Genomic DNA, 24,228 nt, shown 5'->3' with positions numbered 1-24,228 from the left:
CTACCTAATTCAGGACCTCGCCTTTTTGAAGAAGCAAAAGGAGGAGGCTGCCGCCAAAAAGGCCGCGGTCGAGAAGCTGAAGGGCAAGAAGTAACTAGGTAGACTTGTCCAAATGCACCTTTTGCGCGCTCTGCAGCAGTGCAAACATCGACTCGAGGCGCGGCATCGGTGCATTGTGCTTGGCAGCCACCTGGAGCGCGTTGCCGAGGATCGCGTCGAGCTCGAGCGCGCGGTGGCCCTGCCAGTCCTGCACCATGCTCGACTTGCTGTTCACGTTCCGCTCGGTGCTCTTCAGCAAAAGCTCTGGCGAAGCAAACTTTTCCGGGAGAGGCTTGCCAAAGATCTTGGGCGCCGCGTCGAGCACCTCGTGCATGCACGCCTCGAGGTGCGGCCGCAGGATCGGGTCCTTGACCATGACGTCATTGCCTAGGCACCCTGAGAGCACGCCGGAGACGTTCATCGAGGCGTTGATCGCGAGCTTGTGCCAGCGCACCTGCTGCAGGCCGAGCGCATCGTAGGCTTCCGCGTCGCGGATGCCGCCGGCCGTAAAGAGCTGCACGAGCTCCTCGACGCCGGCGGTGCCCCGCTCGATCAGTGCGCGCTGTGTATCGGTGGTCTGCGTCCCATAGAGGTCCGTGTACGGCCCCAGGGAGATGCGCGTCCAGCGGTACTGCACGAGGACCGACGGCTCGACCAGCGCCGCGCTCACCACCGTCACCGCCGAGACGATCGGCGCGTCCGGGAAGCGCGCGCGGTACGGCGCCTCGACCTCGACGCCGTTCTGGACCAGAACAATGGTCGTCTTGCTCGTCACGACCGGCGCGATAAACGACGCCGTGTCCGGCGACATGTTGAGTGCCTTGGTCGCAACCACGACATAGTCCCACTCCTGCGCCGCCGCCGCGTCCACCGAGGGGTACACCTCGTGCGGCTTGTACGCATAGTCACCAAAGCTGTGCGTCTTCATCTGGAAGCCGTGCTGCTTCACCACGTCGTAGTTCGAGCGGCAGACAAGTGCGACGTGTGCTGCATTCTACATTAGCACAGCTACCTACCGGATCGAGCTTGCTCGCGTAAAACGCGCCGACGGCCCCTGCACCGACAACCAGGACGTGGGGCATGATGGTAGCACGTGGCAACTACGATGCGGGGCTGTCGCGGAAAAAGTCTATAATATCGCGCACGCCGAGCATCGAGAGACCGCCCTTGGGGTAGCAGATGTACGTCGGGTCGTTCTGCGTGCCAAGCTTCTCGCGGAACTCGCCCTTGTTCAGGAGGTGCGTGCGCTCGACGACGTTGTGGTAGACACGCGACAAGACCTTGAACGCGATGCCGCTCAAACCGTACACGGCGGTGAGGCGCGCCGTCGCGGCCGTGCCAAAGGTCACGGACGACGTGCTGACCGTCTCGAGCGCGTGCAGGATGGTCATCTCGATCGCGCCGGACGGCGCGTCGGGGAAGCTCATCGCCCACTTGACCTGGTAGCCGGCTTCCGGCGAGAGCTGCGCAAGGACCACGAGGCAGCAGATGGTCTTGTCCGCGTCGCGCGCGATAAAGTAGCTGCGGTGCAGCTGGTCGACCCACGGCTTGACCTCGGTGAGGTGGACCTGCGCGCCCTTGCGGTTCGCATGCCAGAGCTCGATGCGCTGGTCGCACTCGTGCTGCAGCTCCCGCGGCACGCCCTGGTTCAGCGGCACGTCCTGGATCGTGACGCCGACCTTGGCGGCGTGGCGCACCTTGCGCTGGATCTCGGGATCGTGGCGCGCGGCGTTCTTCCGCACGTCCTTCACGCGCTGGTCGGCGGTGCAGGTGAGCGTGCACCAGCCGTGGCGGCCGCCGAGAATCTGCTCGACCGGCTCGCTGGCCATGAGCCACACGGGTTTGAGGAACTGCGCCTTGACAAAGTGCAAAAAGCGCGTAATCACGCGCGAGTACTGCGACGCATCGCACAATGGGTTGCCGACGATAAAGGCATAGTGGCGGCGCGTCGAGTAGCCGATCGCCGCGCCGGTGTCGTCGTCGCGCCAGATCGTGAATCGGTCGTCGAGCCACGAGGTGTTGGACGAGTCGCCGTAGTTGGCAATCAGCTTCTCGAGGGGCTGCAGCGTGGGCATCGCGGACGTCAACGGCGACGCGGGCGAGACGTACGAGCTGTGCTCGGCGCGCTGGCGCCACGGAGGAGGGTTCGTGCTCGCTTCGGGGTGGCGCAGCTCCTGGCGGCGCTTGACCGCAAAGCTCTTCGGGTCGCGGTAAAAGAGCGAGGCGAGGCGAATGTCGTCGAGGTTGAGGTAGAGCATCACGAAGCGCTCCAGACCGATACCGCAGCCGGCGTGGGGCGGCGCACCGAGGCGGAAGCCCTCGAGGTACTCTTCGAGGCCGTGCGTGTCGATGCCCATCTCCTTGATGCGCTCCTCGAGCATCTCGGCGTCGTGGATGCGCTGGCCACCCGTACAAATCTCTTGGCCACGCACAAAGATATCAAACGAGTTGGTGCGCCGCGGGTCTTTTTCGTCGGGCAGCGCGTAGAACGGACGAGCGGCCGTCGGGAACTTGTCCAGAATATAGTAGTCGGTACCAAACTGCTCCTTGACCAGCGCACCGAGGCGGATCTCGGCGCGCGTGTGCAGGTCTTCAAACTCGTTCGGCTCGCTCCCGTCCTCCTCCCGGTAGCCGTCCTGCTTGAGCATGCGGATGCCTTCCGGGAACGGAAGCACGAGCGTCTCGTCCAGCCACTCGAGCTCGGCCGCAGGAAAGAGCTGCTGCACCTGCTGGACCATGTCGTGGCACTCGTACTTCAGCACGCCAAAGATGTGCTTGAGCATGCCGTCAATGACGCGCACCGCGTCGTAGTAGTGGTTCACCTCCATCTCCAGGTCCAGGCCGGTGTACTCGGTCATATGGCGGGGCGTGTTGCTGTTCTCTGCGCGGAACACGGGCCCAATCTCAAACACGCGCTTCATGTCCGCCGCAATGCACATCTGCTTGTACAGCTGCGGACTCTGCGCAAGGAACGCCGAGCGCCCAAAGTAGCCGACCTGGAAGACGCTCGCGCCGCTCTCCGACGCGCCGCCCTGGAGCTTGGGTGTATGAATCTCGATAAAGCTCTGGCTCATGAGGTACTGGCGGAAGGCCGTGCACACTGCCGACTGCACGCGGAAGATGGCCTGCGAGGTCGGCGTGCGCAGATCAATCAGGCGGTTGTTCAGGCGTGTGCGCTGCGAAATGATCGGGGTGTGGTCGGTGCTGTGCGCGTCGCTGCCCGAGTGATCGGTGTTGCTGCCCGTGTCCTCCAGGTCGTGGTGCTCTTCGAGCGCATGGTTCGCGGCACGCTCAGCGGCGTACACGCTGAAGGGCAGCTGCTCATTGTTCGGCGAAACAAGGTAGAGATGCGTCACTTTGAGCTCCATGTGCGTGATGGAGCAGCCGTGGATGACATCGCGCGGCTTTTGTAGCACACCCTGCACGGTCACTAGCGACTCGGTCGGGAGGCGCTTGGCCCAGTGCATCATATGCGCGGTCAAGTCGCCCGCCTTCTCCGACAGCACCGTCTGCAGGGTGATGGTGCGCTCGCGGATCACCATAAAGACGAGGTGGGGACCCAGCGGGCGCACGACGTGCACGCGCGCGCGGAAGCGGCGGGACTCCCCCGCGAGGTCCGCGAGCATCGCGGGGTCCTCCTTCACCGCCTCGTTCGCCTGCGCGAGGTCAAAGAGCGCGTCGAGCGGCTGTTCCTCGACGCTGTACACACCGTGGCGTCCGTAGCGCGCACGCTGCTCGGGCGTCTCGATCTGCGCGGCACGCTCCTCCGAAAGGCGGCGTCGCAGCTGGACCTGGCGCTCGAACTCGCGCTGCTCCTCCGCCTTGCGCTCTTTTTCGACCTCGCGGAGATCGGACTTGTCCGTCACATCGCTCCGGTCGCTGTTGGAGGGCTGGTCGCTAGCGCTTCGTCCTTTTGAGACACTGCGCGTCTTGCGGTGAATAAGCGAACCCAAAAGATTGCCGCGCGGCATCGATTTAGACCGCGTCGAGGACGATCCCGACCCACTCATGTCGCCCGTGCGTAGGTAGGCAAAATGCGGTGCGGCGACGGGTGGCAACTCACGTGACCTCCACCATGATTGTCCTGGCGCTCGTTGCGGACGGGGGGAAGGTCGTCGCGGAGTCGCACGACGAAGAGCATGCACGGTTCCTGAGCGCCGCCGAGACGATACTCGAAAAGATCGATCCAAGCACTGCGTCGCGGCTTTCGTACGCGTTCGAGTCGTGGCTCTTTCACTATATTGCGCAGGACGGCAAGGTGTTCCTGGCGGTCGCCGACGCGGAGCTCGGCCGCCGCGTCCCGTTTGCGTTCCTGTCGGAGGCGGAGAAGGAGTACAATGCGGCGCCGTACAAGGATGGGTTCAAGCAGCGCCTCGATGGCCTGCGCGCAAAGTTCAACCAGGACCCTGAATCCGATCCGATCAAGCGGGCACAGGCCGAGCTGGGCTCTGTCAAGGACATCATCACGCAGAACGTCGAACAGATCCTCAGCCGCGGCGAGCAGATCGAGCTGCTGATGGACCGCACAGACTCGGCGGCGAACCAGAGCCTCGCGTTCCGCCGCAGGGCCGTGGGGCTCCGCCGCGAAATGTGGTGGCGCAACATGCGGGTGATGGCCATTGCAGGCTTTTGCGCGGTGCTCGTGCTGTACTTTATTATTAACTCGCTGTCATAGCTAGGAAGCAAGGTGTCGAGAGGGGGTGGACGTAGCGGGCGCCGGCTGCGACGGGGGGGTATGTTGGGGTGCCGACGGAAAGCGCCGCTCGGATTCGTCGGCAGGCTCGGCAGTGCTTGGTGCGGGCTCGGCCGTGCTTTGGGCAGGCTCGGCGGGCTTCTCGGCGGGCTTCTCGAGGCTGCTCTCTCCTTGTCCTTTGCCCTCTGCATCGATCGCGAGCTGCTCGAGTTCGCGCGCAATCTCCTCGTCGTCCACGCCGGATCCGCTCGTGATCGCCGCATGCAGCTCGTCGCTGTCGCCGACCGCCTCTGCCAGCTGGTCCATCGTCGCATCGACGCGCTCCGGCTGCAGCGCGGGATCGGCGAGAATCGAGCGCAGGGCCGCCGCCGACGTCTCGTACGTACGCACGACCTCGGCATCGCCGACAGCCTGCTCCATCTTGAGCAGCATACTGCTCACCGTCTCGAGCGCACCGACGCGCTTCGCCAGCAGATCCTCGAGCTGCTTCTTGGTGCGCAGATACGCTTTGGCGGTCGCTTCCGGCTGCTTGGACCGCAGCGCAGCGACAATACGCGCATGCGCTTTCTGCACACGCTCTTCGAGCTCGTCGACCTGCTGCGTGAGCTTCTGCTGCATCTGGCGCACGGCGAGCACGCCTTTCTCCGTCTCGCCAATGGTACGCGCATCGCCGGGGCGGAGCAGCTTGACAATCTGCATAAGCACAACGACGTACCTCGCCATCCACGACCAACACACGCATGTCGCGCTCGAGGTAGCGCGCAACGACTTCGCAGTCGCGCGGCGAAAGATGAGGGTGCCCGGACTCGTCGCGCAGCGCAGCAAGCTGGGCGTAGAGCTCGGTGCGCGTCACGACCGTGTCCAGCACGCTCGCGATGCGGTCCATCTTTTTGCGGTAGAGCTCGGCGGCACGCTTTGTGAGCAGGACCACGTACCTCGACATTGTGCAGGAATACCCACTCGCCCCGCATTTCCGCCCACACAGCCTCGTCGCCAATCGCCTCGCTTTCCGTCCAGAGACGCGCGGCGGCGCGCCACGCGGGCTTGGCGAGATAGTCGACCAACGTCGAGGCGAACGAAGCACGTTGCTGGAGCGGTGCGCGCTCGAGAAACGCGCTGCGCCGCATCACCTTGCCCTCGCGTGCGAGCTCGTCCTGCGTAAGCAACGCTACGTACCAATACTACCGCGATGCACATCGGCCGCCCCGCTGAGGCGAGCGCAAACGCGTTCGGCAGCGCCTCGTCCACCGCCAGCGTCACGGCCGAGGGCAGCAGCCCGGTCCAGAGGACGTGGCCGAGGGTGCGCGCCCACCACTCGACCTTTGCGCGAAATGCCCCCGGATTCGACGCGCGCGTCCCAGAGAGGTCCGCGTACAGCGACACGAGCGCGTCGCCGCTTCCCCGCGCCTCGGGCAGACTTTGGACGTACGCCGCGAGCGACATGTGGAGGTCGTGGTGAACTCGATGGCGTTTTGGAAGCCGGGGGCGGAGCGGCCAGGTAGGTCGACGCGCTGACGCAGCGAGTGCGCTGGACCGTGCATCGGTGCGCGAGCAGGATCTCGGTATTGATCTGGCGCAGAGCGCGTACGTCGATGCGGGGCAGCGCGAGCGCCTGCCCGTCTTTCAGCACAAAAGCGAGCTGCTGTACCTCCTCGAGAAGCACGGCGTGGTGATTGTTGTGGGCCATACCGGCTGCGGAAAGACGACACGTAGGTTGCGACACTAAAACAGAAATTCCCCAGTACGTGCGCGAGGCGGGGTGGGCCGCCGACGGACGCCAGATTGTCTGCACGCAGCCCCGGCGCGTGGCCGCCACGTCGGTCGCGGCGCGTGTCGCGAGCGAGACCGCGACCAAGCTCGGGGAGGAGGTAGGGTACGCTGTGCGGTTCGAGGATTGCACGCATCCACTGCACACGCGGCTCAAGTACACGACGCCCGGTCTCTTTTTTCGCGAATGCATGCGCGACCCGCTTCTCTCGCGCTACAGCGTGATTATGGTCGACGAGGCGCACGAGCGGGGCGTGTACACCGATCTGCTGGTGGCGCTCCTCAAAAAGATCCGGCGCATGCGCCCCGAGCTGCGCATCATTGTGTCGAGCGCGACGATGGACGCCGAGGCATTCGCGCGCTACTTTGACCCGGCGTACGCGGGCAAACCGACAGAAAACGTCGCGATCCTCTCCCTCGAAGGGCGCTCGTTCCCCGTGGAAGTCGCCTACACGCCGACGCCGGTGCCAGACTATGTCGCAGCCGCCGTCGAGGCCGCATGGAGCATTCATATGACGCAGCCGATCGGCGATATCCTCGTCTTTCTCACCGGCCGCGACGAGATCCAGACGGCGCTGCAGGCGCTCCAGGACAGGTACACGGCGCTCCCTCCGGGCTCGCTGCCGATGCTGCTCCTGCCGCTGTACGCTGGCCTGGCGCCGAGCGAGCAAGGTGCCGTCTTTTTGCCGGCGCCGCGGGGGACGCGCAAGGTGATTGTCGCGACGAACGTCGCCGAGGCGAGTGTCACGATCGACGGCATCGTCTATGTGATTGACGCAGGCTTTACAAAGGAAAAGCAGCTGGATATTGCGACGGGTATGGACGTCCTGGCCGTCGTTCCCGCATCGCAGGCCGCCCTCGCTCAGCGCGCGGGCCGCGCCGGGCGCACCGCGCCGGGCAAGTGCCTACGCCTCTTTCCGGAATCGCAGCTGGCGAGCCTGCCAAAAGGGCCGGTGCCGGAGCTGGTGCGCTGCGACGTTGCGCCGTACCTCTTGCAGCTCAAGGCGCTCGGCATTGATAACCTCGCGCGCTTCGACTTTGTTCCCCCCGCGCCGAGCGCAGATGCAATGGCCAGCGCGCTTACGTACCTCGCCTCGCTCGAGGCGCTCGACGAGCACGGCCGGCTCCTTCCCCTGGGCGAGCGCCTGGCCGAGGCGCCGCTCGATCCGATGATGGCCCGTGCAGTACGTCGCGCGACTTACCCAGCTCCTCTACGCAGCGCAGGTCGGGTGCACCGAAGAGATGCTGACCATTGCGGCGATGACGTCGGTCGCCTCGCCGTTTACCGCGTTCGAGTACGGCCCCTCGATGGACGTCGCGGCGGAGATTTCTCGGCGCAAGTTTGTGGCCGAAGAAGGCGACCACCTCACGCTGCTCAACGTGTACAACGCATTTGTGCATCCCCGCATCGGGCAGCAGTCGCCCAAGTGGGCGGCCAAGTACGCCCTCTCCTATGCGTCGCTGCGGCGTGCACAGGCGATCCGTGCGCAGCTCAAAAAATACGTGACGCTCCACTGGCAGCTCCCGCTGGAGAGCAGCGACGATGGGACAAAAGTACGCAAGTGCCTCGTCGCGGGCCTCTTTAAGAACGCTGCCCAGCGCATGGACGACGGGAGCTACCGCAGCGCGCGGCACAATGCGGTGCTGCACGCACACCCGTCGTCGGTGATGTTTACGCGCGCGCCCCCCGAGCGGTGGGTCGTGTTCCAGGAAGTGACGCACACCACCAAGGCCATGATGCGGGATATCACCGTGATTGACCAAGCGTGGCTGCTTGAGCTTGCGTACGTCGCCCTGCTGACCCAGGCCCCACTATTACGAACTGCAACGCCCCCCACGGCGGTATTAATAGATGTACACTACGGCTTCGTCTCGGCCTCGGAGCGGCGCGCGCGCATATGCGCAGTGCCACTGAGACCCTGCGCAAGAAACTGGCGCAGGACACGGAAGCGCTTGGTGCGCGTCGTGTACTGCCCCGCAAAGCCCCGTACAGCCATAGGCAGAATGGTGGTGCGGTCGCGCGTCGCAGACATGTGGATCGTCTGCAGGACGGCGCGCATATCGCTCTCGACATCCTGGTAGGAGGCATTCGCGGCGTACATATCGTTGCCCCCGTCGATCGCATGGCCGCGCGCATGCTCCTGCTCGGCGGGGTCGCGTGCGCGGTCGCCTTGCTGGTTCGACTTGCGCTTCTTTTCTTTCGAGGCACTTGCAGCGGCCTTGGCGGCGGCAATCGCCTTTTCCTTCTCCTCGAGGCGCGCGACAAACGCGGGGTTGGTCGCTTTTTGCCATTCAAAGAGCAGCGTATCGTAGGGCTGTGTCCGGCCCTGGACATTGCGCTTTGCGCCCATGCTGTGCGACTTGCAAGTGAGCGAGCGCGAGCACGGCAGGCCTTTGTTGTTGATCACACCGCACTGCCGGTCCAGGTTGATCGGCCCGCGGTTCTTTTTGCCGCCAAAGTTTTTGCGGCGCGGCGTGTCAGGCGCGTCCTTGGCATCGGGCGCGTCGCGCCCTTCGTCGACATCCATCGCCTGGGCCTTTGCATCCTGCAGGACACTTGGCGAGAGGCGCCCAGACGCGATATCGCGCGCCATCGCGCAGTTTGCCTGGTGGAACTCGTACGCTTCACGCAGGACCGGTTTCTTGCAGTCGACGCACTCGACAATATCGACATCATCGTCGAGCGAAAATCCGCCAAACTCGGTCACATCACGCTCGTCAATCTGCCATGGCCGCTTCTGTGGCGTGGCGTTTGGCGACGTAGGCGCACTCTGTGTCCCGTCGAAGATCGCGTCCCACCCCACCGGTGCATCCCCCATCCTCGACGCTGGGAAGCCACGTGGACTCCACCACAATGTGGCAGGACGTGGCCGAAGCGGTGCGCGTCGGCGCGGATCGCGTCTCGGGCTCGCTCAACGAGTATGGCCCGCCGATGGAGCTGCCGGCATTTGCATCGGCGTGGAAGGAGCGCGCAGGGAAATATATAGGAAAGGTGCACAACTGGGCGGATCCGCCACCGCCGCCGCCGCCGTCGCTCGGCGAGCAGGCAGGAACATGGCTCGTGCGGCACCGCACGCTCGCGGCATATGCGCTCGGCGGCGCGGTAGTCGTGGGACTCGGCATTGCGTTGCACCGTGCACGCCCGCAGGTACCAACCTCGGGCACGGTCGTCGAAGGGCGCCGCACGCAGGCGGTGATTGTGCTCGGCGGCGACTCGCCGCTCGGCCGCGCTCTCACGCTCTCGCTGGCGGCGCGCGACCTGATTGTCCTGCCGTCGGTGTCGAACGACCAGGCGAAGCGCGCGCTCGAGTTCGAAGTGCCGCCGCCGTCCAAGGGGTACGTCAAGGCGCTTGTCCTCGACGCCAACGACCCTACCAGCGCCGAGGACAAGTTTGTGCATGCCGTGCACGCCGCGCTGTGCATGCGCTATCCTATTACGACGGCCGGCGATCCGTACGCACGCCCGGGCGAAAACGTCCAGGTAATTGGTGTGGTGAACGCGCTGAGCTTTGCGCCGGACGCAGACGTCCCCGACGCACTGGCAAGGAGCACGCCGGCGCGCCTGGAAGAGGCTCTGCGTACGCACGTCGTGACGCCGCTCAGCACCATCAACCGCCTTCTTGCGTTGTTGACCGCGCTGCCGAACCGCGTCCAACGCCCAGAGGAGCAGACCCCGGCACTGATCCTCTCGCTCATCTCCTTGCCGGACGTGCAGGTTGCACAGCCGCTGCACGGCGCCGCGCCGATCATTGCACAGTCGGTGCGCGCAGGCATCTCGACACTGCGCCGCGAGAGCGATCAGCAGTACCTTGCGCAGCGCACCAACCACCCCCTCGCCTGGACGTGGCTCGGGACCAGCCGGCAGACGCAGCAGCGTCCTTTGCGCTGGACGCTCGTCGAGGTCGACGCGACCCGCAGCGCGCCATTTTCGCAGGTGCAGCCGAGCGACTCGCGCGAGCTGGTCGGGCCAAAGCGCGCGCCGCCTGCGCCAAAGAAGCCGCGCGATATCCTCGACAAGGTCGCGCAGCTGCTCTTTTCGCGCGGAACGCCGCTGTGGCCGACGTACCGCGTGCGGGGCACGTCGCGCCTTGGGCATGCGCTAGGCTATCTATGGGCATCGATTCTCGCCGTGCTTCCGACGAGCATCCTGGACGTACTCGTGGCGACGAACCTGCGCTTCGCCGCACGGAGCACGGGCACGATCCACGATCATTTGCACCGCGTCGTCACGGATGCGACGGCGCCTCCTCCGTCGCTGCGGCCAGGCAACGGCGCTGCATCGGGGCATACATAGTACATCTACTGCGTCTGTTCACTCTGCTGGATGGGAATACGCACAAGCGCGTCCGGCACTTGCCGCGCATCGGGCGACTCGGTATCTTGTTCGGACGCGTCGCGCGAGACGTGGATCGTCGCTGGGTAAGAGGGGAAACGTACCTTGCGCGATCTGAATCGCACGGAATACGCCTTGCCAGCTCGCCATGACCGAGGAGACGGCTACATGAGCATGAATACGTACTGCTTCCACCGGCGACGAGGGTATCCACGCGGTCGCCGAGCTGCGCCATTTCGTGGGCAAGGTTCGCCGATTCGCTCCGCAAGTGCTGGAGGGCCTGCAGCTCCGCCTGCTTTGCGGCGAGACGCGCATTCGAGCCGCCGGGCGCGACCGACATGCGCGCGCGCGACATCGGCGCCACGCTGCTCCTCTGGCTCAGCGGCGCCATCGTGTTGCTTACGCGACGCGTAAGCCACGTGGACATTTATGACGACGGTGCGGGGGACGCAGTACGAGCTGGCGTGCCTGCAGACGCTGGAGCGCTGGCTCCGCATGCAGGTGTACCGCACAGGAGGCGCAAACGATAGAGGGATGGATCTGTGTGGGTGGTGGGCGCCGCACGCCATGCAGGCGCGGCGCGACACAGAGACAGCACCTTTGGAAGCAGCGGATCGCATGCGCGTCATTGTCCAGTGCAAGGCCGAGGCCAAGCCAGCGGGGCCAAGCATTGTGCGCGAGCTCGAAGGGACGCTCGTGCGTGCTGTATGGGACAAGTTTCAGCCGAGCGAGATGCACACGAGCGCCGCGCCTTTGTCGGCGCACGAAGCTCCTCTGGTAGGCGTTCTAGCGACCTTGTCGGGATTCAGCAAGCAGGCTATGATGCAGGCACGGTCAAGTCGCTTGCCTCTGCTGTTGCTGCACCTTACCTCGCAAAAGGCCGACTTTGCGGACCTCCAGTGCGCCGGATTCGTATGGAACGAGGCATTGGCTGCGTCGCAGGGGCCGCTCCAGGGCCGCTTTGACGTCGCATGGATCGAGCACCGTACACGGCCGCGCGGCAGGCTAGAAAATCGCGTGGCGCTGTACCGCGACGGGGTCCAAGTCGCGTGAGGATGAAGCTCTACCCGAGGCAAGCATGATTTGACTATACGAGCAAGGCGCTGTTCTATGTGGGGTGTTTGCAATGCCTTGCGCTTTTTGCTATGCCTTGGGCTTGGATGTGCCTCTTGGAAGACAGGCTGCATTGCTGGCCATGCCTGGATAGGCGTCTGACGACATGCTTGCTCAAGTACTGTCCAAGGCACTCGACCAGTGCTCGCTGCGCGACGCATCGAGGCTTTAACAACAGGACCCGGCACTGTGCACAACAATATGCATCCGGATGTTGGCCTTCGTACTACGATGCTCAAAGCCGCGCCCTAAAAAATCGACACTGTACTGACATGGCCACGAGATGCCGTACAGTGACCTCGCCAGCCTCTTTCACGACACTTTTCGCCTCTCACCTCCCCTCTTATGCCATACCCCTCCCTCCCCCTTTGCTTTTCTTCGTTACACGCCACACAGGTACATGAAACCATATACCCAAACACTGCAGTAATGCATTTCCATTTTGAGCCGCATCGATCGACGTCAGATAGCTATAGCCCACACGAGGACAGTATACATCGGTCCACGGCGAACTGGATGAGCCAAGAGCGGCCATCCAAGCAGGCACAATACAGAAACATCGTGATGTGCACCTGCCAATACAAGCGCGAGGCGCAGCCTGTTGGGACGGTTGTCACACAGCAGGCGCTGTCAAGGTATTTTAGTTTACTTGTCCGCGTTGGAGTTCATGCGGCGCTTGCCACCAGGGCCGACCTGGACGTTGACGAAGCTAATGTTAGGACTCGGGCCGGGATACGTACCGACGGTTGTACAAGAGGCGCTTGTGCGCGCGGCCCTTGGCCATCTTGGGCTTCTCTTGCTTCTCGACCTTGGGGCACTGAGACTTGACCTTACCGGCACGAGCGAGGGATCCGTGGACTTTACCCATGTTGCTAAACGTTAGCACTCGCCACCCAGGCCTACTCACCGTTCGTTTGTAGGAGAACAGAGCCAGGCGCCCCGCGCAAAAGGTCAGGATCACGTCACGTGTGTAATTACCAAAACTAGATGGGTCACGTGTTTTATATTCCTGTCCGAAGATCGCCCCCGCTGCTTGCCTGTACCGCCAACGACGTGCGTAGTTGCGACGTTTACTTACCCTAGACCATGATCATTTCGAAGGAGAACCGCCGCACGATCTACACCGCCCTCTTCCAGGAGGGTGTGCTTGTCGCCCCCAAGAACTTCGAGGTGAAGCACCCCAACCTCGACGTGCCCAACCTCGAGGTTGTGAAGGCCATGCAGTCGCTCAACTCGAAGGGCTTCGTCCACACCCAGTTCAACTGGCAGTGGTACTACTACGTGCTCACTGACGAGGGTCTCGAGTACCTCCGCGAGTACCTGCACCTCCCCGCCGAGATTGTGCCCACCACCCACAAGCGCCCCGTTCGCCCCCAGCGCGCTGTTGTTGGTGAGCGCGACGGTTTCCGCGGTGGCCGCCAGGGCGGTGACCGCGAGTACCGCCGCCGCGACGACGGTGACAAGAAGGACGGCGCGCCCAGCGGCGACTTCCGCCCTCGCTTCGGCCGCCGCGAGTAAGTTACTCGTCTTTGAAGTGGTCCCAAACAGAGTCCTACTCTGTTGAAAGCACTTTCCATGCCTAGGTTTTCCTAGTCCTGGCGGAACGACTGCCTCTTGATGGCACGCGAACAATGGCCTCGAGCTCTTTTTATGTCGCGTCGAGCTGGCGCTCTTAGCCGTCAACGGGTCCACCAAAATGCCTTAGAATAATCAATACTTGCAATGTTGCATATGAATAACTGCGTGGCTTGGGTGCTACAGGCGTCCGGCTATAGAGAATGCGCTGCGTTCGCGACGCACTGCACCGGATCACCGGCGGGCGTGCGCCGGCCGCGCGTAAGATACACACTTGCATCAAGCAAGCGAAGCAGGGGTCTGCACACGTGGTCAACGTAATCTGACCAAAATGAAACACGGTACACAAGGGGGTAATTTAGGCTAGGTTTCGGTACGATGGGGCATGCCAGACTGTTTCTTGGTTTGGTGGCGTGGGTCGTCGGCGTGTCCGCACTGAACTATACAGCACACAATGTTTCGAGTGTGAATGCGAGTATTACCGTACCCATTCTCGCCAATAAACATGCCTTGCATCCCCGCAACAAGAACGTACAGGGCGATGCATTGGTAGATTGGATGGATCGTGAACGCAACCACCTCCAGTCCAAATATGGAAGGAGGAATTCATCACAGAGCTCTATTCAAGCGCGCCAGATGGCTGGTTTGACCGATGTCGGTGCGGACGGGTTTTATTACTTGCAGATCGGCATCGGTACCCCGGAAAAGAAGTTCAATGTGATCCTCGACACGGGCTCTGCCGACGTGTGGCTCGCCGATGTGGGATGCGGAGGATGCAATGGCATGGATCGGTACGACGCATCAAAGAGCTCCTCGTATCATGGCAGCAACAAACCTTTTTCGGTGCCGTACGGAATCGGATCGGTCGGAGGGACACTAGCAGCAGACGACGTGAGCATGGCCGATTACAAGATCAACGACCTTACGTTTGGCCGTGCAACGAAACTCGTTAACAATGCGATTCGTGCTCCGGCTGCTGGCCTGATGGGCATGGCCTTCTCGAAGCTGTCCAGCGCATCCGCAGCGACATTTTGGCAAGTGGTGGCGGCCAGTGGGAAATTCATCGACCCTGTATTCTCGTTCCAGCTAGTTTCCAATGTTGGGAATGTCAGGTCCGCCACGGACACGAATCCCGGTGGCATCTTCACGCTGGGCAAGCTGGACGACTCACAGTACTCGGGCGATATTACCTGGGTTCATACGGCTTCTCAGTTTGGGTCGAAAGGAACGGGATATTGGGCCATCCCCATGGATAAAATCCAAGTCAATGGCCACACCGTCTCGCTCGGCTCCAACAACGTCGCTGCCGTCGATACAGGTACAACGTTGATCGGCGGTCCTGCCGAGCTCGTCAAGGCCATCTATGCCAACATTCCCAACGCAAAACCGGCGCCGGAAAATGTCCTGGGCGGACGTGGGTATTATGTTTTCCCGTGCAAGCAGTCCTTTAAGCTGGAACTGACCCTGGGCGGCAAGGCATTTACTCTCGACAGTACCACGCTGAACATTGGCGCCATTTCAACAAAAGGTGATCAGTGCGCCAGCGCACTGTTTATCGCTGATAATGATGCCAGTGCAGGGATGCCTGGGTGGATCTTGGGTGATGCCTTTCTGCGCACCGTCTACACCGTCTTTAGCTGGAGCCCCGAACGGATCGGGTTCGCAGCGCTGCCCGAAGGTGGTGCCAAGACCTCACCCGACGCGGCGGGGGCACCCATCGTAAGTGCTTCCAACGCCCCAGCCAATCAGGCTAGTTTGCCAGTGGTCAATGGACTACCCACGCCCTCTGTGGCAAGCGCCCCGAACGGTGGGGCGGCATCTTCCAGCTCAGCCCGAAATATCCAGAGCACGTCGACAAGCACATCGAAGGCATCGTCCCCGAGCAGCACAAGTACACAATCGTCCTCGTCCAGCGCGGTTTCAGCTAGTTCTGAGAGCAGTGCCTCTGAGAGCAGTAGGCTTGCGGGATTCAGCTTCAATGGCGCCCCGGTTCGCGCGCCGCATGCCCCTCGCACATTCCTCTTTTCCATTTTTCTCATGCCCTTTGTCTTCCTTTTGGTATAATGACTCTACGAAGGTCCAATCTCTCCCTGTTTCACCATAATCGCACTCAGCTCCGCTCGAGCTTGCATTGTGCAATATCACTCTAGCATCCCCGGACCCCTATACAGCTACCGACATTAGCTTCCGACTACACGTGGCTGCAAGGCACTTGAGCACATTCTGCGCGCGCAAAGCATTATTTGCGAATTCTATATTAGGTGAATTTAATCTGCAGCTGGACGCGGATAATTTCGAAGTCCTCAAATTAGAATGTGGAACGCGCCTTTGGAACTAACACGTGGGATCATCAATCCGTACCAAACCAAGATAGAGCTGCTCAGTACGAAGGGCCCTGATAAAATGTGCATTGTACTAGATATCCAAGGCTAGGGATGCGGTTTGCTACCACGGTAATCGCAGCGTGGACATTTTCCCTGGCCACGCATGTGTTTGCGGAGCCGACGCCAACCCAACCGGCGGTTTCTACGCACAATGCCAAGGGATTCCAGGCACCCATCCTCGTAAACCGGAACGCATCTCACCCACGGAACAAGAACGTACGCGGAATTGAGCTACTGGAGTGGTTTCAACGTGAGCAGAAGCACCTTGCGTCAAAGTACTCCTCTAAGCCAAAGTCCAAGAATGGCAAGATTGAGGCACGCCAGATGGCACCTATCGGTGACCAAGGTCGCGACGATCTCTACTACTCTCAAATCGGTATGGGTACACCGCAATTGACGTATAATGTCGCACTTGATACGGGTAGCTCGGATTTCTGGATTATGGACACGAGTTGCACGCCTGCGGACGGTTGTGAGGCTACGACGCCCCGCTACGACGCTTCCAAGAGCTCGTCCGCCCAGTCGAGTAATATTTCGTATGAAATTCGCTATCCTAACACCACGATCTATGGTATTCTTGGAACGGAAAACGTGACGTTCGCCGGCTACGATGTCTCGGGCCTTTCGTTTGCGCGCGCGTTGAAGCTCTATTCGAACGACATGTTCCCAGCTCCCATCAGCGGGCTGATGGGTCTAGGCTTTCAAACGCTGAACAAGAACCCCATCACACCTTTCTGGCAAGTCATTTCGATCCAGGGCCAGACCAAAGACCCCGTCTTTACCGTGCAGATCGCGGACAACTACAACGCCACGCACAACCGCACGGATCTGACGCCTGGTGGTGTGTTTACGCTCGGATACCTTGACCATCAGCAGTACACGGGCGATATTGCGTGGATGCACATTGCGCCCAAGTACGGCTCTAAGGGCTATGGATGGTGGGCGGTCGAGATGGACTCGTTGTCGGTGAATGGCAACAATATCGACCTGGGCGGCGAAACCGTCGTTGCTGTGGACACGGGTACGACGCACATTGGTGGTCCGGCTAACGTTGTCGAGGCTGTGTACGACCAGATTCCGGGCTCAACTCCTGCGTCGAAGCAGTACTACAACTTTGAGTACTCCTACCTCATCCCTTGCGAGCAACAGTTTCAGGTGGACTTTGCGTTCGGTGGAAGGAACTTTACGTTGACCAACGAGCAACTGAACTTGGGCCCCGCCGACGACGACGACAAGATGTGCGTCAGCGCGCTGTACGTCTTCCTCGGCGATGGCTATACGCCGCGCTGGCTGCTCGGTGATACCTTCCTCAAGACGGTATTTTCCGTATTCAGCTGGAAGCCCGAACGTGTCGGCTTCGCGAGTCTATCGAGCAAGGATGGCCAGGTGCTCCCGACTACGTCGGTCCCTCTGGCGCCCTCCTTCTCGGGCAATGCGGCGCAGGTGCACCTGACTGACCTCCCATCTATCACTTCGGATTCCGCCAACACAAAGCAGACTGGAGTTACTGCTGCCAGTGTACTTTCTATGGCCTCAGTTGAGGTGCACAGCCCCTCGATCCAGCCCCTCAGCGTGTACAGACCACCGACGGCCACCTCGGGAGCGCACCGTGCCTATTCGATCCAGTTTGCACTCTATATTGTCCTCCTTTCCGTGACACTGGCATGCGTCCTGTGCTAATCTTGGTAATGAACTTTTCTTTTAATCTTTTTTTTTTATGGATCCCTTTTCGTAGCAACGATCAATGACATGGACACGACGCCAGGCTGGGCGACATGCATTTGCTCCACGTATCGCAAGTGGAGCACGCACGCCTCATTTTAGTCAGCAACCGCAGCGGTCGCGAAGGAGAACGTCGGCACCTTCCAGACACAGTCATGCCGCTTTTCGGAGGTGGAAGCAGCGCGGCCCCCGCGGCCAACTCGGCGCAGCTCGAGGCTGCTACTGCAGAAGTACGTTCATACATACAGACATTCTTATACCCCAGCTCGATATGATCACGGACGTGTTCAACCGTCTTGTGGAGTCGTGCCATAAGAAGTGCATCAGCACGCGCTACGCGGAGCCCGATCTGCTTAAGGGTGAAAGCGTGTGCATTGATCGGTATGTCTACCTATTCTGACATCAGTTGCGTGAGCAAGTTCTTTGCCGTCAACGCCAAGGTCGGCGAGCAGATGCAGGCTATCGGCCAGCAGGCTTCTGGCGCCGGTGCCCCCGGCGGCCGCATGTTTGGTTAATGGTCGCAAGGTGCTTGGGTGGCGTAGCAGGGATGCGTGCATCTCTTTGCAGATTTGTGCGACTGCGCTTGTTTGTCCGCCGCAGGGCATGGACCTATGCCACAACGCTCTATTTGCAGACCCTAACGAACATTGGCATAGCCACTCTGTCGATTCATAGTTACGCAATGATTCGTATGCCAAGACACTCCCAAGGCTCGGCACTGCGCTTCTACGCCACCACCTCGCACCTGTACCCCACGTGGCGGCGGCGGGTAAATGGGAATTTGTGGCGCGTTTCGCCAGGCAGTGCACTGTCGCGTCCCACCCGTGCTTGGCTCCGCTCTTTCTTCGCCCCACACTCACAATGGTTGTGGCCAGCATGCATAGCATGCTCCTGGCTCTGGGTGCTCTGGCCATGTGCGCTAGTGCCCTTCCGTCGGCGACGTCCACTGCGGCGCCGTCGCCGGAGGCCACCCATATTTCGCTGCCCATATACACCAACAAGCGCGCGCTGCATCCGCGCAACAAGAATGTGGGCAATGACACGCTCGCGGCCTGGATGGCGCGGGAGCGTGGTCACCTCCAGCGCAAGTACAAAAAGAAGAACCGCAAGAACTCCAAAAAGGAGGCGCGTCAGATGGCCGGTCTGGGTGACGTGGGCCCCGATACGTTTTACTTTTCACAGATTGGCGTTGGCTCGCCTTCGACCACGTTTAACGTCGTGCTGGACACTGGATCGTCCGACTTTTGGATTGCAGACTCGTCTTGCTCGTCGTGCGCTGGTCTGACGCAGTTCGATGCGTCCAAGAGCTCGACCTACAAAGGCAGTGGCCAAAATTTCCAGGTGCCCTACGGCTCGGGCGCCGTCGCTGGTACGCTGGGTGCGGACGATGTGACCATGGCGGGCTACAAGGTGGCGGGTCTGACGCTTGGGCAGGCGAAGCAGCTCGCCCAAGGCACCATCCAGAGCCCCGTGTCGGGCCTGATGGGCATGGGATTCGAGTCCCTTTCAAGCAGTGGCAGCTCGCCCTTCTGGGAGGTTGTGGCGATCCAGGGCAAGGTCAAGGACCCCGTCTTTTCGTTCCAGCTTGCGACGAATGCGGAGCACGCCAAGTCGGCCAAAGATATTAATCCCGGCGGTGTCTTCACGCTCGGCAACCTCGATGACCAGCAGTTCTCGGGCGACATTGCGTGGGTCAAGCTTGCCTCGCGCTTCGGCTCGCAGGGTATGGGCTACTGGGGTATCAAGATGGACGCCATGCAGGTGAATGGCAACAACGTCAACCTCGGCTCGGACAATTTGGTGGCGGTCGATACCGGCACGACGCTCATTGGCGCTCCCTCGAACGTGATTCAAGCCATCTATGAGCAGATCCCCAACGCCCGCTCTGCACCATCGTCGATGCTGGGCGGCGAGGGATACTATCTCTTCCCATGCACGCAACCCTTCACCGTCTCGTTCACCTTTGGAGGAAAGCAATTCCAGCTCGACAATGAGCAGCTCAACATCGGTATGGTGTCCCAAAGCGGCAGCTACTGTGCGAGTGCGCTTTTTGATGCGGGAATTGACGCACGCTCTGGAATGCCTACGTGGATTCTGGGTGATACCTTCTTGCGCACGGTCTACACGGCCTTTATGTGGAACCCCGAGCAGGTGGGCTTTGCCAGCCTGCCCAAGGGTGGAGTACAGACGCTCTCGATGACCTCGGTGAGTACCGCCAAGTCTGCGTCTGCTACGCGCTCGGCCGCGGCTGGCGGCGGCGGCATCCCCGGCGGCCTTTCCTCGCGCACGGTCAACACGCGCCAGACGGGCCTGTTGGGCGGTGCGGGCCTGCCGAAGCCTTCGCTGGTCAGCGTCCCGAGCGGGATGCAGACGCTCAGCGCATACGGTCTCGGCGGCAACAGCGGCCAGCTCAGTGCGCGTGCTGTCAGCAGCCTTCGTCTGGTCCTCCTTTCAGCCCTGCTGGCCACGCTCGTAGCCTCCATCTGTTTGTAAATCGAATGTGCCCCTGACCACGCGACGCTGCCAGGATCACCTATCAGCGCTGCTGATTGGCCAAATTAGAGCTGGGGTTTGCCTATGCGTGAAATTATTGCAGCAAGGATGAAGAACCTCCATACAGATGCAGGCCGGGCCAATCAGCATAAGCAGGGCAGTGGATCTCCACCCAAGGACTGAGCACGGCACATGTTTGTGCGGAAGGGAGCTCTGCACGCAACCATGAACTACGGCAGACTACTAGGGATTATTTACTCCCTATTGTGGCTCTCGTATACCCAGGCCTCGCCGTCGGCCACGCATGATACCTCGCAGAATTTCACCGTCCCGATCTGGACGAACCCCAACGCACTGCACCCCCGCAATGGCTTGCACGGCGAGGCGCTCATGGAGTGGGCGTCCCGTGAAGCCCAAAAAATGCATGCACGCTACTCGCATCGTAACAGCTCGCTCGAGGCGCGCCAGCAAGTTGTTCTGGCCGACTATGGCGCAGACAGGTACGTGCACACGACTCACCCAGCTTCTATTTTGGCGCAGTGCAGGTTGGGACACCCGGCAAAATGTTCAATGTTGTTCTCGATACGGGATCCGCTGACTTTTGGATTGTCGGTGCGAGCTGCGCGCCGCATTCGGGCTGCGATGCGTCGATGCAGCGCTACAATGCGTCGGCCAGCAGCTCGAGTCACTTGAGCAACGCGCCTTTCCACCTCGAGTACGGTGTGGGCTCCGTGCAAGGCACGATGGTCTCGGACACGGTGTCCGTGGCGGGCTACAGCGTGTCGTCGCTTGCCTTTGCGCAGGCGAGCAGGCTCGGCCAAAAGACGCTCACGCCACCCGCCTCGGGCCTGATGGGTCTGGGCTTTTCGAGTCTCTCGGCCACGAACGACATACCGCTGTGGCAGCTGCTTGCGTCGAAAGGCAGGATGGAGCAGCGTGTGTTCTCGTTCCAGCTCGCCACCAACATCGACAATACCAAAGGGCGGGGCGATGTGCTGCCCGGAGGCACGATGACGCTCGGCAGAATCGACCGCTCGCAGTTCCAAGGCGAGATCTCCTGGACGCCGGTTCTTCCCGCGTACGGCTCCAAAGGTCGTGGCTATTGGGGTGTGGCGCTCAGTGGACTCATGGTGAATGGCAATAACATTGCGCTCGGCAGCCAGTCCTCTGCCGCGATCGACACGGGCACGACGCTGATCGGCGGCCCCGGCAGCTTGGTCAAGCAGATCTACGAGTCGATTCCCGGTGCAAAGCCGGGGGGCGTTAACATGTCGCAGTACTATACATATCCCTGTGACTCGGCCTTTAACGTCACGCTCTCCTTCAACAACGTGCCTTACACACTGACCAACGACAGCCTGAACTTGGGCCATGTGAGTGCCGGGAGCAAGGAGTGCGTCGGTGCGGTGTTTGTACACGAACCGAAGATCACCAACGCACCTAACTGGATCATTGGCGACTCGTTCCTCAAGACGGTGTACAGTGTGTTTAGCTACGAGCCCGAGCTCGTGGGCTTTGCGCGGCTACCGGACCAAGGCGTGGCGAAGCCGTCCATGACGAGCCTCTCCACGTCGGTGCGGTCGACGCCTTCCGGTTCTCTGCTCCTCCCGAGCTCGACATTGATACCTGCCGAGAACCAAGAGCTGCCGAGCAAAGCGCTGCCTTCGCCGTCGGTGCTCAGTGTCCCGGCCGGAATGCACATGGTGAGCTCGAGCGCCACGGCGCTCCGTGCATCCCTCCTTTCTGCCTTGGTGGCACTTGTTGTTGCAATTTATCTGGTAGTCTAGATACCATAGCATTTATGATACCCTACAACTCTGTATGACGCACATCGTCCACACCGAGTGCCTTGGCGAGTGCCTGGCGCGTCTTGCCCTGCGTCTCGGGAATCACCACCGAGTACGTGACAAACAGGTCGCCAACGGTGCGGCCCTGCGCGGCCTCGCGCTCCTCCTCCGGAATGGGAAGGCCCTCGTCGAGGATGCGCTCGACGTGCCCCGGCTGCGTCGCGGAGCGGCGGCGCAACGTGAACGGGTGGTCATCGTAGTGAGTGAGCTCCTTTTCAAAGCCAAACAGCGCCTCGGAGAGCGACAGCGGCACCGTGAAGTACAGGTTATGGCCCACTCGCCGGAAGTCGCCCGGCCCGGTCTTGGTGTGTACCACGACCACGACGTCGCCTGCGTCGTGGTCCGGGCTCTGCTCGCCCATCCCCTCAAAGTGGTACTCGGCGCCCTCGCGCGCACCCGCCTCGACCTCGACCTCGATTTCCGTCTCGTCGACGACTGTCTTGTGGCCGCGGCACCGTTTGCAGAGTTTCGCGATGGTCTTGCCCTTGCCGCCGCACGCGTTGCACTGTACCTGGACGTTGGTCACAAAGCCCGGCATGATCTGCTGGCGCATGATCTGGGCGCCCTGTCCGTTGCACTGGGAGCAAGTATGAATGTGCGCCGACGACTCGGCGCCCGAGCCGTAGCATTCCGGGCACACGACCGAGCGCGTGTGAGAGAGTGTAAAGGTGCGACCGGTGTACACGTCGCTCAGCGCCATTTCCGCCTCGTACATCCGCCGCGGCCCCTTGGGCGTCTCGTCCGAGGCCCCCCCGCCAAAGAACTGGCGGAAGAGGTCAAAGGCGTCGCCCGAGCGCTGGCCGTTGTCTTTCTGGGCCTGGCGCTGCTTGGCCGCATCTGCGCCGTGGCGGTCGTACACCTGGCGCATCTCGCTGTCGCTCAGCGTCTGGTACGCCTCGCTGAGTTCCATAAACTGGGTGAGTGAAGCGACGTACTTCTTCCGCCTTCTCCGGGTGCTTGTCCGGGTGGATCGCGCGCGCGATTTTCCGGTATGCCGACTTGATTTCGCGCTCTGACGCGCTCCGCGCAACACCAAGCACCTGGTAGTAGTCGCGCGCGGCGGCCACTATCGGCGCAAGCACGCACGCGGCTACCAGGAGCACCGACCAGAAGCGAGGCAGCATGGAGAAAGGTGCCACGTGGCGAACCACGCGTTTTTTGTGGCAACGATGCGCGGTGCACTGAGCGAGAGCGAAGTGAGCGCGCTGGTGCGCCAGACCACGCCGTTTTACTATCAAAAGGAGGCAAGGGTGCTTGACTGGATCTCGGACAAGCACCTGTCGCTGCTTATGCCTGTCCTGGTCTACTGGGTGACGTCGCTGCTGTACCATGCGCTGGACGTGCTGCAGCCCAAGTGGTCGGAACGGTACCGCATGCATCCCCCCGAGCAGATCAAGCAGCGGAACCGTGTGACGATGCGCCAAGTGATTCTCATGGTCGTGCTGCAGCACATTGTGCAGACGGTGCTCGGTATTTTGGTCCTCGACGACACGCCGTACGAAGGCGCGTGGCGTACAGACGCACACCCCGAGGCGGATGTCTACGCGATCACCGGCTGGCTGCGTGCTGCGTACGCGCTCTTTGCGCCTGCATCGCGCGCGACGGATCTGCTGATCGTGCGCGGGGCGATCGCGCTGTACTGGTGGGGCATTCCCTGGCTGCAGTTCTGGGCCGGGTGCTTTGTGATGGATGCGTGGCAGTATATGCTGCATCGCCTGATGCACGAGGTGCGCTGGATGTATCGCATGCTGCACTCGCACCACCACCGCCTCTATGTGCCGTACGCATTTGGCGCCTTGTACAACCACCCTCTGGAGGGTCTGATTCTCGACTCGGCGGGCGCCGGCATTGCGCAGCTCTTGACGATGATGAACCTGCGCCAGTCGATCGTCTTCTTCTCGCTGTCGACGTACAAGACGGTATCGGACCACTGCGGCTACGCGTTCCCGTGGTACATGAACCCGATCCACCTTCTCTTTCCCAACTGTGCAGAATATCACGACGTGCACCACCAGAGCCAGGGGCTGCGCTTTAACTACTCGCAGCCCTTTTTCGTACACTTTGACACGCTGCTGGGCACGCGTATGGACCCCGAAGAATTCCGCAAGATGCTCGCCGCAAAGGCCGAGGGCAAGCCGGTGCCGGTAAGCGACCCGGCCCAGCTCTCGTCGTATACGACCGCCTCGGCGTGGTCGGTGGTGTTCTTTGCGGGGATCCTCCTGGTCCCGGTCGTGGCCTACTCGTTAGGTCCTATGTAAGATA

The 24,228-nt window shown here is 61.6% G+C and overlaps 17 protein-coding genes across 17 annotated transcripts; 10 read left to right on the top strand and 7 right to left on the bottom strand.

The window, feature by feature from the left end:
* Positions 1-94: 94 nt before the first annotated feature.
* MJAP1_000231 (2-dehydropantoate 2-reductase) lies at positions 95-1,121 on the bottom strand (the record flags this gene model as incomplete). The annotated part of the gene is made up of 2 exons (XM_060264201.1): positions 95-1,033; positions 1,056-1,121. The coding sequence occupies 2 exons, from the start codon at positions 1,119-1,121 to the stop codon at positions 95-97; spliced, it is 1,005 nt and encodes a 334-aa protein (XP_060120184.1).
* Positions 1,122-1,139: 18 nt separating this feature from the next.
* MJAP1_000230 (aspartate--tRNA ligase) lies at positions 1,140-4,010 on the bottom strand (the record flags this gene model as incomplete). Its single annotated transcript, XM_060264200.1, has 1 exon — positions 1,140-4,010. One exon carries the CDS (start codon positions 4,008-4,010, stop codon positions 1,140-1,142), a length of 2,871 nt encoding a protein of 956 aa, XP_060120183.1.
* A 104-nt stretch (positions 4,011-4,114) lies between these two features.
* Positions 4,115-4,652, top strand: MJAP1_000229 (uncharacterized protein; the record flags this gene model as incomplete). Its single annotated transcript, XM_060264199.1, has 2 exons — positions 4,115-4,562; positions 4,606-4,652. 2 exons carry the CDS (start codon positions 4,115-4,117, stop codon positions 4,650-4,652), a joined length of 495 nt encoding a protein of 164 aa, XP_060120182.1.
* A 62-nt stretch (positions 4,653-4,714) lies between these two features.
* Positions 4,715-6,175, bottom strand: MJAP1_000228 (uncharacterized protein; the record flags this gene model as incomplete). Its single annotated transcript, XM_060264198.1, has 4 exons — positions 4,715-5,425; positions 5,448-5,645; positions 5,668-5,886; positions 5,909-6,175. 4 exons carry the CDS (start codon positions 6,173-6,175, stop codon positions 4,715-4,717), a joined length of 1,395 nt encoding a protein of 464 aa, XP_060120181.1.
* A 21-nt stretch (positions 6,176-6,196) lies between these two features.
* MJAP1_000227 (RNA helicase) lies at positions 6,197-8,348 on the top strand (the record flags this gene model as incomplete). Its single annotated transcript, XM_060264197.1, has 5 exons — positions 6,197-6,230; positions 6,253-6,441; positions 6,464-7,683; positions 7,706-8,283; positions 8,306-8,348. The coding sequence occupies 5 exons, from the start codon at positions 6,197-6,199 to the stop codon at positions 8,346-8,348; spliced, it is 2,064 nt and encodes a 687-aa protein (XP_060120180.1).
* Positions 8,349-8,358: 10 nt separating this feature from the next.
* On the bottom strand, positions 8,359-9,318 carry sgf73 (SAGA complex subunit Sgf73; the record flags this gene model as incomplete). The annotated part of the gene is made up of 1 exon (XM_060264196.1): positions 8,359-9,318. One exon carries the CDS (start codon positions 9,316-9,318, stop codon positions 8,359-8,361), a length of 960 nt encoding a protein of 319 aa, XP_060120179.1.
* A 35-nt stretch (positions 9,319-9,353) lies between these two features.
* On the top strand, positions 9,354-10,793 carry MJAP1_000225 (uncharacterized protein; the record flags this gene model as incomplete). Its single annotated transcript, XM_060264195.1, has 1 exon — positions 9,354-10,793. One exon carries the CDS (start codon positions 9,354-9,356, stop codon positions 10,791-10,793), a length of 1,440 nt encoding a protein of 479 aa, XP_060120178.1.
* A 5-nt stretch (positions 10,794-10,798) lies between these two features.
* On the bottom strand, positions 10,799-11,223 carry DAD2 (DASH complex subunit dad2; the record flags this gene model as incomplete). Its single annotated transcript, XM_060264194.1, has 3 exons — positions 10,799-10,914; positions 10,937-10,996; positions 11,019-11,223. 3 exons carry the CDS (start codon positions 11,221-11,223, stop codon positions 10,799-10,801), a joined length of 381 nt encoding a protein of 126 aa, XP_060120177.1.
* Positions 11,224-11,261: 38 nt separating this feature from the next.
* MJAP1_000223 (uncharacterized protein) lies at positions 11,262-11,885 on the top strand (the record flags this gene model as incomplete). Its single annotated transcript, XM_060264193.1, has 1 exon — positions 11,262-11,885. One exon carries the CDS (start codon positions 11,262-11,264, stop codon positions 11,883-11,885), a length of 624 nt encoding a protein of 207 aa, XP_060120176.1.
* A 705-nt stretch (positions 11,886-12,590) lies between these two features.
* MJAP1_000222 (uncharacterized protein) lies at positions 12,591-12,813 on the bottom strand (the record flags this gene model as incomplete). Its single annotated transcript, XM_060264192.1, has 2 exons — positions 12,591-12,654; positions 12,686-12,813. 2 exons carry the CDS (start codon positions 12,811-12,813, stop codon positions 12,591-12,593), a joined length of 192 nt encoding a protein of 63 aa, XP_060120175.1.
* Positions 12,814-13,031: 218 nt separating this feature from the next.
* MJAP1_000221 (uncharacterized protein) lies at positions 13,032-13,463 on the top strand (the record flags this gene model as incomplete). Its single annotated transcript, XM_060264191.1, has 1 exon — positions 13,032-13,463. The coding sequence occupies one exon, from the start codon at positions 13,032-13,034 to the stop codon at positions 13,461-13,463; it is 432 nt and encodes a 143-aa protein (XP_060120174.1).
* A 693-nt stretch (positions 13,464-14,156) lies between these two features.
* On the top strand, positions 14,157-15,448 carry MJAP1_000220 (cathepsin D; the record flags this gene model as incomplete). The annotated part of the gene is made up of 2 exons (XM_060264190.1): positions 14,157-15,239; positions 15,275-15,448. The coding sequence occupies 2 exons, from the start codon at positions 14,157-14,159 to the stop codon at positions 15,446-15,448; spliced, it is 1,257 nt and encodes a 418-aa protein (XP_060120173.1).
* Positions 15,449-16,228: 780 nt separating this feature from the next.
* On the top strand, positions 16,229-17,584 carry MJAP1_000219 (cathepsin D; the record flags this gene model as incomplete). Its single annotated transcript, XM_060264189.1, has 1 exon — positions 16,229-17,584. One exon carries the CDS (start codon positions 16,229-16,231, stop codon positions 17,582-17,584), a length of 1,356 nt encoding a protein of 451 aa, XP_060120172.1.
* A 197-nt stretch (positions 17,585-17,781) lies between these two features.
* On the top strand, positions 17,782-18,141 carry TIM10 (protein transporter tim10; the record flags this gene model as incomplete). The annotated part of the gene is made up of 3 exons (XM_060264188.1): positions 17,782-17,856; positions 17,892-18,007; positions 18,033-18,141. The coding sequence occupies 3 exons, from the start codon at positions 17,782-17,784 to the stop codon at positions 18,139-18,141; spliced, it is 300 nt and encodes a 99-aa protein (XP_060120171.1).
* A 361-nt stretch (positions 18,142-18,502) lies between these two features.
* Positions 18,503-21,906, top strand: MJAP1_000217 (cathepsin D; the record flags this gene model as incomplete). The annotated part of the gene is made up of 3 exons (XM_060264187.1): positions 18,503-20,039; positions 20,367-20,619; positions 20,643-21,906. The coding sequence occupies 3 exons, from the start codon at positions 18,503-18,505 to the stop codon at positions 21,904-21,906; spliced, it is 3,054 nt and encodes a 1,017-aa protein (XP_060120170.1).
* A 22-nt stretch (positions 21,907-21,928) lies between these two features.
* On the bottom strand, positions 21,929-23,090 carry SCJ1 (DnaJ- protein scj1; the record flags this gene model as incomplete). Its single annotated transcript, XM_060264186.1, has 2 exons — positions 21,929-22,879; positions 22,902-23,090. The coding sequence occupies 2 exons, from the start codon at positions 23,088-23,090 to the stop codon at positions 21,929-21,931; spliced, it is 1,140 nt and encodes a 379-aa protein (XP_060120169.1).
* A 45-nt stretch (positions 23,091-23,135) lies between these two features.
* On the top strand, positions 23,136-24,224 carry SUR2 (sphingolipid C4-monooxygenase; the record flags this gene model as incomplete). The annotated part of the gene is made up of 1 exon (XM_060264185.1): positions 23,136-24,224. The coding sequence occupies one exon, from the start codon at positions 23,136-23,138 to the stop codon at positions 24,222-24,224; it is 1,089 nt and encodes a 362-aa protein (XP_060120168.1).
* Positions 24,225-24,228: the final 4 nt, after the last annotated feature.

Source organism: Malassezia japonica, chromosome 1 (assembly GCF_029542785.1).
Source record: "Malassezia japonica chromosome 1, complete sequence".
NCBI classification, from domain to species: domain Eukaryota; kingdom Fungi; phylum Basidiomycota; class Malasseziomycetes; order Malasseziales; family Malasseziaceae; genus Malassezia; species Malassezia japonica.
The sequence above is the reverse complement of the archived record's forward strand: the minus strand, read 5'-3'. Positions and strand labels throughout refer to the sequence as shown.